This window comes from Emydura macquarii, unplaced genomic scaffold (assembly GCF_026122565.2).
Source record: "Emydura macquarii macquarii isolate MOO-44397 ecotype Brisbane River unplaced genomic scaffold, CSIRO-AGI_Emac_v2 contig_3530, whole genome shotgun sequence".
Lineage (NCBI taxonomy): Eukaryota > Metazoa > Chordata > Testudines > Chelidae > Emydura > Emydura macquarii.
The window spans coordinates 5,041,700-5,054,540 of NW_027133667.1; the positions used below are offsets into that span (position 1 = coordinate 5,041,700).

General features: G+C 42.4%; 1 protein-coding gene across 1 annotated transcript in view; it reads left to right on the forward strand.

Moving 5' to 3' along the window:
• DGKI (diacylglycerol kinase iota) overlaps positions 1-12,841 on the forward strand; it is a 280,275-nt gene that overhangs the window by 142,335 nt on the left and 125,099 nt on the right. Inside the window, 4 exon segments of the mRNA XM_067536328.1 lie at positions 3,470-3,530; positions 7,608-7,721; positions 8,695-8,832; positions 10,058-10,136. Coding sequence (XP_067392429.1) covers positions 3,470-3,530; positions 7,608-7,721; positions 8,695-8,832; positions 10,058-10,136 — 392 coding nt within the window.

Below are 12,841 nucleotides of genomic sequence, written 5' to 3' on the forward strand. Positions count from 1 at the left end.
TTGAGGTATAGAAATGGGGAAATAATGGCAATAGAAGTGTTTGAATATCAGGGAGTGAACACTTCAGAGAGATGCATCCCCTGCTTGTGATGTGGGAAAGGGAACTATAGTAGTTGGGAGATGAAGAGCTTGCACTTTTTATCAACTGTGCGGTGGCAGAGCAAAGGCATGTGTGTTTACAGGGCGTATTAGAGCATGGCTGAAAGAGGGCAGAGTTAAGGTTGAATGGGCCACTTTAACTGAGCATTTCCTGGTTTTTAGATGTTTAAGTATTGCTCAACTCAGTGTTCTGAAACAGACCATCAAGCATCCTCAACTCCGTGTTAATGTAGCGTTTTTTTTGCCATTGACTCTTTTATATAGATGTGTGGAGACTCCAGGGCCCAGCTTGCAATGCTTCATCTTGATGCTGAGTAACCTCCACAGAGTGGAGTGGAGCTCACTTTAATCAAGAAATGAGCATTGTATGCTGAAACCTATAACCTCTATGAACTGTACCGCCCTAATTAAGGTGAGAGTGAGTAATCTGTTCCACTATATGCTATTTATGTGTAAACTTTTGTCTCCTGGCAAGTGGCCATCTCAGTTAGGCAAATTGTGGATGCCCCTGTTGTAAAGTGATTTGTATTTTCTGAGAGAGCCTTGCCAAATAATGAAATAAGACATAGAAGTCTGGAAATGATATCCTCTTTGATGGCACTTCCTATGGTAGGGGGGTAGCTGAAGAATGGGGTGACCCGCTATTTTTCCAGGCCATACAGGACAAGGATGTGTGAAAAATATGGGGCAGAAGTTTCTATTAAGGGATACCACATTTTAGTCATGGCACAAAATCAGACCTTAGTATCACTCAGTTTCATATTTTGTATGATTACTTCTTTAAAACATGCATTTCTAGCTGATCAAAAGCTTTTTAGCAATTTCTTATTATATGCAGGTCATGAGTCATTAAACACCGAATCAAGGACTCCCATAGTCATAGGGGCAGCCTAATCGAACAATGCACCATGCCTAAGTCATGTGCTGGCTGACCTTTTTCTAATAATTATCCATTACAGCAGACCAAGGGTGCATCTGACTCTCCAGATGTAGCAACTGTGCAGTCTTTCATCATTCAGGATTGCATTTCACCATGGTCGTCTTTCATCCCAGTGTCCTTTCATCACAGTTATTCTTTATCACCATTGCTTTTTGTCTGTTGTTGGTGTCTCGTATTGGATATCCAATGGTGAAGAAATATGCTGAACTGTTGTCGGCCTTATCTGCACTATGGAACTGAAACATTGGTAAAAGAACGAATGGAACTTGTATTACACCGGTTTAAGCACAATGGCATGGTGCCTCCTCACTAGCCATGCTAAATCCTGTTTAGAAACCTTGCAGGATAGTTCCATACCCACACTAGCACTGTCCTAAACCATTTCAGTTGCAAAGCTCTCTGACTACCTATCCCAGGGATGCTGGCACAGCTCCCAGCAACAGTGCATTCTGGGGGATTTTGAAAGGCCATCAGTGCACTGTGAGATGGTAATGTGAGGGCTAGTTTCAGCTTGTCTGTATCTGCATTGTCACTAAAACGACTGAAATGGTTCAGCTTAGTCAGCATTCCCTGATGAAGCATAAGAAACATGGTATTTAGCCGCACTATAAACTCGTTGGAACACTTTTGTGTGCGAGGTATGTTACAATTGTTTGAGGAGCAAATGGCACTTATAAAGGTAAATTTCTCTAGCTTAGATAACACCATGGTGACGGCTGAAGCAATAGTTGCCGAGTTTCACTCAGGTAGAGGAGGCTGTACAACTCTGGAAGGAAATTTGGATTTTGTTTCTCTGGTTTTGCTTTCTGTGTCTCTTCTACCTTGGTCCCACCAAACCTGTACTTGTTCCCCATTTCCTCAGCTCCCTCCAATCCTGCTGGTGATGTGAAATTTGCTGCACACCTTCAAATTTCTAGCAGACTGCTCTCACTATCTCACTTTGATCATCTGTGCTCCCGTCTATGACTGGAACCCAACAATATGCTGAGTAGAAGGCACTTGATCAGTGTGTGCCTCCACAATATAGCCATCGATTTCAGAAGCAAGAGGGAGATAAACAGTCTAGAGGAAACATGTAGAGGCAGTCGGGAGCTGGTAGGAGTAATGCCCCAAACGCGAGGGCTGTCCTACTTAACCATACTCCTCCTTTTGCCAGGACCCTCAGTAGGCCTGAAAACGTGCGTGTGCATGTGCGTGCGTGTGTTTGTTTTCAACCTACAGCTTGATTTTAAATTTCAAGTCTGTTTGTTTTATACAAGGGGAAAATCAGCTTCTGAGCTGGAGAGAAAAATTCTCCTTTCAGCTTGACTGCAGATTGAAAAACACAAAATTAATCCTCTTGAATAAGGCCTGGTGAGCCATGGAAGGAAGAGCCCAGGCTTGCTTCCTGGTAGGCTTTTAGTTTTTCACAGTCAAATCTGCAGCAATAGGATTTAATTTTCTTCCACAAAACCAAGTTCCATGACTATATGTGGAGAATTACTGCTGAATTGAGCTATCAGTTGGGAAAAGAGGCCTAAATGTATTGCTTAACCCTTGGCAGTTAGTATACTATTTACTATGGTCAGACCAGTCAAAAGACATTACTGCTTTAAGGAAAATAAGCTGTTTCATTTCAAAGCATATGGAAAAAACATGGAATCTATGAAAAATGAATTTTGAAGCTCTTAAAAGGTGAAGTTCTATCTTATGGAAAAGCTTCCATTCGAGACCGTCTTTGCACTGTAGCATTTTTCAGTACCACTAGAGGGTGCTCCAGCACAACTAACAAACTCCTGCAGTTGCTTCTCCAGTGTACTGAGATTTGCATTGCTAGTGTCAGCTACTGGTATGACTTTATTGGTGAATTTTAATATGTAAGAAAGTGAGTGACGGTTAGCACTGGTTGAACCAAAACTATTGAAGGTAGACGCAGTTCAAGCGTCATCCACACCGTGTTACTGGTGCACTTCATTCTTCATGTATGGTAGCGGTTTTCAACCTGTGGATTGCTGGGGGTCCGTAGACTATGTTGAAGATTTCCAAAGGGGGCCCGCATCTCAATTTGAAAATTTTTAGGGGTCTGCAAATGAAAAAAGGTTGAAAACCACTGATCTACAGCATCCTTGCTGTTCCAGGTGTAAACTGTTCTTGAGCAGTGGCTGGTAGTCATTCCAAATGTGGGGTGTTTTTGTTGTATGGGCAGATTTTCTTTCCATGACCCCACCTAGCTCTGATACTGAATATTACATAATGAAGTAACTGTATTTAATGATAAAACTGGTACTCTGTAATATTTTTTTCCTTTGTATGTACAACTGTCTCCTTTTGTTTTATTTATTTTCTATGAGTGAAGCATCCCTTATTGCAATCACTGTATTTCTAATTGCTCACTTCCTTCCTATGTTCTTCCTTATGGCTCTCCCCTTCCCCCTTCATTTCCCCTGCCAGACTCGAACTGTACAGAAAAGTGCCAAATCTGCGAATCCTGGCCTGCGGGGGAGATGGAACGGTAGGTCCTCTGTGCTTAAACCTCACTCGCATTCACTTGCTCTTCTTATGACAGCCCTTGAGGGAGCACCACATTTCACGTCAAACATGATGATTGTCTTCATTAACTCAGAAGGGATGGAATTAGACAAAAAAGCCTCTGCAAGGAGACCTCAATCCAGTATTTGCTTGAAGGGGACATTAATCCTTAAGAGAATTTTCAACATGATAAAATATATTGCAAAGTTTCCCTTGCACCCTGGTTAAGAATATCTGGTGGTAATTTGCTATCTGTTATAATTGTGGATTACGTACTTTTTATGCATAAAATATATATGTGATCCAATGCATGAAAAGCTTCCTTCACCCTTAAGTAGCTTTTACAATTGAACAATATTCAGTTGTACTGATCTTTTCCTCTGCTGTATCTATCACCTTTCTGATTGTTGCTGTTATCCAAAAACGGACAGTGTGTGACATAGGCGTAGTTTGACTTCTATATTTGGGGATACAGCTCCAGTCAGGCCAGTGGGCCCATGTGTGTGTAGGGGGGCAAATTCTGCACCTGTCCAAGGCTTGCAGTTTGTGGGGGGAACACCATGCCTGCCCTGCCCCCCTCCAACTATGTTCATGGTGTATGACTAGGGGTCAGGAGATCAAGTTTCTATTCCATGTCTGCATTGTCTTCCTTTGTGACTATGGGCAGGTTTTATGTTCCTCTCCCAATTCCTTTGTAAAGTATTTTGATATCTATGCATGAATGGAAGGACAGTTCAGTGATTAGGTTGCTACCCTGAGATTTGGGAGACCTGGGTTCAATTCCCTGCTCTGCCACAGAGTTCCTGTGTGACCTTGGGCAAGTCATTTAGTCCCTCTGTGCCTCAGTTCTCTATCTGTAACATGGGGATAACACAGTGGTGTGATGAGGATAACTAAATTAGAGATTGTGAAGTGCTCAGATTCTATGCTAACAAGGGCCAGATAAATATATAAGCCATATAGGTGCTAAGTGTTGTTATAAATGGTTATGATTCCTCTGCTCAGACGCGCCTTCAGTGAGCTAGCTTGAGTATCAGTAGCAGTGTAGCTGCGGTAGCACGGGTAGGTGCAGCGGAGACACTGCTAAGCCATGTCAAGTACAAACCAGCATGAACGTGGTGGATAGGTACTTGGCACGGCTCGGCCATGTCTGTGCTGCTGCTCCTCGTGGTACCGTGGCCACACTGCTACACATGCTACCTCACTGAGTGCTTGGTGGGGGAGGTATCTGTACACAAGCAGGAGGCTCACACCCCTACTTCGTAGGGCAGATGTAGCCTATTTGTGAGACAGTTGTGGTAAAGTCAGGCCAGATGGCCGCAAAAGGATATACGAGGGCCGGGGTGTGAGCCCAAGAATGCCAAAAGCCCTTTTTCCTGCAAGCAGAGGAGAGATTGCTGCAGGGCAATAAGAGACACCTGGACCCAATAAAGGGCTACTCCAAGTGTACTTAAACTCTACCTTCCCTAAAGGGAAGGAGGGGAGGAAGCTGCCAGAAGGTTTGTGGCAGCTGGAGGAGAAGCTTCCCCCAGGCTAGGAGACGGGGCTTCTCTGCAGCCAGAGGAGCAGGGAAGGACAAAACCATTGGCCCCAGCTGGCAGGAGGGAGCCACACCAAGGTACCTCCCTGGGGAGACGGGGTAACCGGCGACTCCCTGGCCCATTACAAGGGGCAGAAGCGTGAGACCCACTAGGGGGAAGCCGGCTGTTTGGCACACAATATAGAAACTTTCTTCTTCATAATCAGCTTCTCTCAGTATTGCCTGTGGTTTCGTCATATTCCCGTGTTTATGACATCACGCTGTCCTTTCTGCGATAGCTAAATGGGATCAGGCGTATTTCCACCAAGGTAGTATATAAGGCATAGGTGCTTCCTGCTGACAGAACTCTGTCACCTGAGCTGGGGTTGAATCTGCTGGAACTGTTTACAATGGATTTAGGCTGGAATTTTCAAAGGAACCTAAAGGAATTAGGTACCCAACTCCCATTGAATTTCAGGGGGAGCTGGGTGTCTTATCTCCTTAGGCTCATGTAAAAATCCCAGCCTTAGTGAATAATAATGTTAATGAAAGTGTGCGTCCACTGTTGGAGAGAAAGTAAGAGTGAACCAGCGAAGTTCCAGAAAAGGGACATCTACTGTGATTCAGAAGGGATTGTTTCCTCCAGAACCTACAGGACACTGTTGCAGCAGAGTATGCAGTGAAGATAGATAACCTTCCAATTTACTTGTCAAAATGTATGCAGTCTGCTGCCCAAGGGACCTGAAAACTATAATGTGGGGTAATCTAGGTCCACAGAATTTTAATATACAAATTTAGTGCAGCTCCATTGACTCTTATCAAATCTTGTTTTCTCGTGACTTCACGGCATGAGCAGTAGGGGGCAGCACCTTCACATTAGTGTGAACAATACTAAACGGTTAGTCTTTGCTGTTAAGTTTGAAACAAATTAATATCCCATTGTTCCAAAAGTCATTAAGTCTAGAAATGAAAAATCTTGCTCATATGGACTTTATGAATATTCAGTGAGACCAGATATAACTTTGCCTTGCTGAAATGAAACAGAAGATGGTAGCTTTTCCAGTTTCACTGCTTGCTTTTCCTTTCCTGGGGATACGTGGAGGGCTGTAGCCTCCAGGGCTGTCAATCTCAGCTCCTTTCACTATCACTCGGTTCACAAAAGATGGTAGGCTTTGCCATCCCTAATCCCAAAATTGTTGTTGGATATTTAGAGACTGGGTTAAATTAAATAATAATGCTTGACATTGAGATGCAATCATTTATTTGTCATTTCAAAGCCATTTACAGAGGTGAGTTAGTATTATAATCTCCACTCTACAGATGGGGAGACTGAGGCACAGATGAAGTGACCTGACCAATTTTATATAGCAAGTCAATGGCAGAGTGGTGGTCCTACTGGCCTTCATGGGCCCAGGATTTCACCTTAGGGTTTCCTGACTCCATCTCCTATTCTGAGTACCAGCGGCTAGATTTTTAAAGGTATGGGAGTTAGGCCCCTAGCCCCTTTTGAAAATCCCACTAGGTGCCTAAATACCTTAAAAAATCTGGCCCTTGATCACAGCATGGGAAGCACAGTTTTTAAAATGTAAATTCTACATTATTTTAAAATATTTAAATAGCTCTTTTCAGTTCAAAGAAATGCAGAAAGTTATTTAAGAATTATATGCCTACAGTAATCAGTTCCACCACCATAAACCACTAGTTCACAGTTATTGGTAGAATGTGAAAGCCATTTAACAACACAACGCAACACTACACAGTAGTAAACAAGAATTCTTTCGCTACTGGAGCTCGAGTAGGAATTTGGCCAGGACAGCAGAGCTAACGTTTCCACTCTTGCAAAAAGTGCCTTGGGATCTTTAATAACCACAAATGGTCAGGACCTAGGTTTTATACCTCATTTAAAAGATGGCATCTCCAGTGGTACAGTGCCCTTTAATCCTTACTTTCAAATGCTGTTACTGTGAGAAAATAATTAGGATGGGTTTTAGATGTTTGTTTTAGTCATTTTTAAATTAATTTCTTCAAGTTTTTAAAATGCTGGCTAGTTTTGCTTTTTGTTTCTAGGTGCTCTGTAGAAGACGTAAGGTGGTGTTTTGTTTATGACAAACATTTCAATAATTAAAAAAAGATTCAAAGCAATGTTCACTCACAGGTATAAATGCAAGTCAATAATCCTGTGTGCTTTTGTTTCCTGTTCAGGGAGAGGGTGGGAGTGATTGTTAAATCAATATAACAATAAATGATGTCTATTTATTATTAATATAATCAGCATTTATATACAACTTGACATCCAGTTGCTCCTTGTAACTCCTCTGTGTGAAGTGGGTTAATAAATACTGTTATCCCCATTTTGCAGATGAGGAAGCTGAGGCAGGGAGGCTAAATGGCCTATTTTTAGCTGAGCTCATTTCTGCATTGCCCATTAATATCACTTGATTATCTGTGTGAGGAAGATAAAATCTAGTTTTGTTTCTTTCTGTTTCACCATTTAAATCCATCTAGTTTGATTTCTTTCTCTTTCCTGTTTTCTGTCTGCAGGTGGGCTGGATCCTCTCCATCCTGGATGAGCTGCAGCTCAGCCCCCAGCCTCCTGTTGCTGTCCTTCCGCTTGGCACTGGGAATGACCTTGCTCGCACCCTCAACTGGGGAGGGGTAAGCACTGACTCCAATAGCCTTGTCTGTGACTTAGCAGCTATTCACTCTAATTAGTACTTGTTATAGTGTGGGGCTTCTGCTAGCTACATCAGTGGTTTCCATTTTTGTGATGCACTTAGAATTATTGCAGGTGGAGACAAATGCAATTCAAGTTCTTCCCTGTTCCATGGTAGAATCCAGAGTCTATTCCAAGCTGACACTGAAACTAAATTCTAATGCTTCTCTTTAGTCCACATGATAAAATAAAATACAGGGTATCTCAGCTGCTTTGATAACTAGTGCTTGCTTTGGCCCTGATCCTGCAAATCCACTGTGTGAATTTCAGCATCTGCATGTGGTTTGTTGAATGCTCCTTTTGCCCATTTTTTTATTTTTTATTTTTTTGTGGTTCTTGTGGGTTTGCCCCCTCTGAGTTTTGCTTTGAGTTTCGGGTTTATACAAGCCTGAAAAGTGAAAGCTCAGCTCATCTGAAACAAACGGGTTTTGGCATGGTTTGTGGTTGAAAAGATTTATGTGAAACTCAGACTGTATCTGCCCAAAAAGTTCACAAACCTGTACTGTGTTTCAGGTTTGTGATGAAATGAGGCAAGATCTCATGAACAATTTGGGATAGGGATTTTTATTGCATGTGTGTAGAGAATCTTGCCACCTGTGGTCAGTAGGACCTGTGGACTGCAGAAGAGGGCATGGCATTGTTAATAAAGTCTGTTAAGTCTCCTCCATATACCTTTGGCCTTACTGTCAGAGATCGTAATTCTCAACAGTTGTTTGCCAAATTTCTTGTCCCTGGTTCACCCACAGTCTAAGTTTATGAATCTGTTGGGCAAACGTAGTCTGGATTTCATGCAAATTTCTTTCACACAGATATGGAATGGTAAGGTTACTGGTGTCTGTCTGGTAATTAGCATGTCACGTGATGTATTCTAGAAGTCCATTAGTGAGCATTTGGTGGCACTTATTCTGTTTCCAGGGTTACACAGATGAGCCTGTCTCGAAGATTCTTTGTCACGTAGAAGATGGGACTATCGTCCAGCTGGACCGCTGGAACCTCCAGGTGGAACGAAACCCCGATTTGCCCCAGGAAGAAATTGAGGATGGGGCACGTAAGGTTAGAGCTGTCTCTTACAGCAGAAATTGGCTGCAGGAAGCAAGCTGGGATTTCTGGGACACAGGAAGACATTTTCCACTCACGTCTCCTCCTACAGCAAGTTTAAAGATGTCACCACATTCAGAAGTGTATCAGAGTTACAGCAAACTGCCCATTTGTTGTCCCCCATAATGCTCAATATCTGAATGCTTGTCTCAAGAGCAAACTCCTTGTTCACCTGGGTCAAAAGGCGAAAATCTGTGGCATCTCATTTGCAAGGTTATTACTTCTTCCCCCTTGCCTTTGTAGCTGTGGTGACAAAGGCTAGCCCCAGGATCCAGTCCTAAATTGATTGAAAAACCACAAAACGTGTATATTCTTTGGGCTGCTGCTAGTGGATACCAGCTGTGTATCTGCTCTCTAAGCGAGCTGTTGTGTATGGGTTGCTAGCCTGTGTCTTTTGGGGTTGTCACTCCTTCCATATGTGTGGTCCCTTTACATCACTGACCCTCCCCCATTTGGTCTGCGAGTTGGAAGGTGGGACAATATTTGTCATGGAAGGGACTGTATTTCTGTTCTATCCTGTTTTAATCTGAAATTATTTTAAAGTCAAAAAAGTGATTCTGTGAAAATGACTCCTTGTCCCTGCTCACACAGCTCCGCCCCCTTGTCTGAGTTATCATTTCCAGTTTACTTATTGAACTTTAGCTTTCCTTCTTGTCATCCTAATAGAGTCGATATAGCTGTGAAAGGGCCAGATGTGCTCCAGTAGTCTGCCTCATGCATCATCAACAGAATTACCAGCTGAGTTCTGAATCCAGGATCTTTATTGCTGCTGCTGATGTATGAAGCAGAAAGAACACAGCTTGATTTTCAGAGGCCACGCTGAGCTTATAGTGCTAGCAATTAGGAAAATCTTTGTTTTGACATGTTAAATGGGAGATTGCTGAGAGAGGATAAATAAGGAACCCCATGATGTCATGTTTACAGAGTCCCTTATGTGACCATAAAGCACTGCAGATGTGTTTGTGTTCTTTCATTTTTGCATTTGATTATCTTCAGCAAGCTGTTTCCAGCCTTCACAGCCACTCGTCATATAAAATTTCCCACTGCTTTCTCTCCTCTCCTTCTATACCTTCTCAAGAAGGGGTTAATTTGAGGGATGGCATGGAACGTTGGGTCGTCTGTTCTTGCGTACTGTACCCAAGACAGTTTTGCATGTTTTCTTTCTGGTCTTTGATTGCAGCTTCCACTCAGGGTCTTCAATAATTACTTCAGCCTTGGATTTGATGCACATGTCACACTGGAATTCCATGAATCCCGAGGTGAGAGGAACTCTTAATTCCCTTAGCTTTGGAAGCATAGGAATGGACAAATGGCTTATGAATTTCAGCTAGGGTTGGCTATGACAACTTGTTTACAGTATTCTCTTTAGATTTTGAGAACATATACACTCCTGTCCCAGACCAGAACGTGATAAGAATAATTCGAACACAAGTTTCTGAGGGACTTATTTGACCACAGTTGGACAAATGGTTTTTTGCATCACACTGAAGAGAGGACACTGAAGAAATAGAAAAGGTTTTGGTGATATAACAAGATTGATGAAAATGGCTGGAAAAGCTGAGATTCCCAGGAGGAAAAGAGGCTGAGAAGAGATATTTGATGTTTTCAAGCTTCTAAAGGAGAACTGTAGATACTATAAAGGGCCTGTGTTGATCCAGAACTAGGGCGTGTGGACAAAAATAAGGAAACAGCAGAGAGAAAAAAAGAATTTACATTGGGTGCAAGTTTTTCCCACAACGCAGGAAGGCGCTGGAGGGGTTGTGAAAGAGATGTGAAGTTGTGCAGTGTGGATGGCAGCAGGAGTATAGTCATGTTTCCAGAAGAACTAGACAAATATTTGTTATGAAAGGCTATTGTGTAGTATTATTGGGTTGGGTTGGACAATATTGAGCCCTAGATCCACTATGTTTGTAAGGAAATAAACAAGCCTTCATAATAATCCACAAAAATCCCCAAGGAGTCTCAGCTTGAGCTGCTGTAGCACTTGATTTCTCTTCATATTGATGACTATTGTGTCCTGCCATAAACTCTCACAGAATTCCAAATTTATGTCTAAACAGCCGAGCTCTGGCTTGACAGGCAGTACGTTGTGTGCCTCTGTTAGGAAAGCATATTTATATTACCAGAGCTGTTGTTCTGTTTTCCTTGTTCAGCATTTTGTTGATTTAGCTGTGTGGGTTTTGAACTGCAGCCTCACTTGTTCTCATTTTTATCCTATAACAATGCCATTAAAAAAGTAAAAAGACAGCACCCTAATGCCATGCTGAATAAAAAGCTGAATGCCTGATGGAATGAGCTAATGCATATTTTATAATGTTTAAGATTGCTGTAAGCTTCAGGAATAATAATGAAGGGCCACAGAAGGGCACAGGAATGAAAGGATGACAGCAGTATGCATTTCTTTATGAATGCACACCAGCATGCATTCCTAATGTGGCTGTAAATATACAGTATAGATGAGTTTCATGGCTGCTCCTTCGCTTAGTGGAAGCCTTACTTAATTATTAAGTTGTAGAGCTATATAAAGAATGAATGTTATTCCAGACATGCCAGTGTGTTAAAAATTTAGATGAGAGGAAATACTCACAGAGTGATCTGTGTGTGGGTATGTGCGGATGGGGAAGCTTGCGTGGCACCTGCATCTGCTGTTTCCATTCTAGCTGGCACAGTTATGTTCTCACTTTCTTGAACACAGAAACTTACAAAATGAGTCCTGTGTGTTATAAGGGGAGAGCATTCAGAGCTGTTGTGAATGATCTAAAATATTATAAAGCAAATAAAATAGATAAAGATACTGACTTGAACTCTCCTAGTCTACTAGGGCATTTCAGTGTGGAAATTTAACTGCCCTCTAAGATTGTTCAGTATTTCCCTTTATATAGACAAGGTCGTAAGTGTCTCAAATGTTACTTTTAATGAACGTTGCCTTTTCGGTGGTGACCTCAGCACTTATGTGACCAGTTACTTATTTGAGGTGAGACTGAACCACCTGAATATAGAGCAGCTCGTAGCTGTGCTGTTCTGGGAAAGAAATTCTGCCTCTGAGTCACAATGTCTCCGCTGTTTCCCTTTTGCTCTACAAGGAAGTAAATTACTTCACCCCTTTTAGAGGCACCCCTTTTACTCCCTGCCCCTGTGTCTGTCTGACCACATCTGCAGGCTGATTCTTGGGGTGTAATTGAGACAGAGCCCCACCACTCTCCACTCAGTTGCTTGAGAAGATGGAGTCTAGGGCATGCAGCCCCTGCCTCCCTCTGTACCCAGAGCTGCAGCCCAGGCAATTTTAATGTGGCCATGCAGCAGGGGGTGCCCTTCCTCCCTAGGAATCCCACTGACCATTTGCTGGGGACACTGTAAGCCCTTTTACCACCATTTGTGTATGCAAATAGAGATGAGATTTGCAGATGCAACAAAATAAGTGATTTGTGAACATGTGGCCCTGAGTGTATTGGTATGGCAGTGTGCTACATTTGATGTCTACCCCCAACAAAGCAAATAGGGTCACTTGGCAGGGTTGGTGCAATCAAACAACATGTGTTTTTAATACAGGAACATGCGGGCCGTACATCTCTGGATAGAAAATGTAGGTCACACTTACAATATGGAAGTCTGTATTCTGGAAAGCAGTGATTCAGAAAAGGACTTAAGAGGTCATTATAGATGATCAATTGAATATGAGGTCCCAGTGTGGTGATGTGGTCAAAAGGCAATTATGATACTTGGATGGTTCAACAGGGAATCATCATGCATGAGTAGGGGAGATATTACCTTTGAATATGGAATTGGTGAGACCACTGCTGGAATCCTGTTACCAGCTCTGGTGTGCACATTTTAGAAAGGATGCTGAAGAACTATTAGAATGATTTGTGGGCTGGAAAAGGGAGATTAAAAGAGCTCTATTTATCTTATCGCAGAGAAGGTTAAGAGGTGATTTAATCACAGTCTTATAAGTAGCTATTCAGGG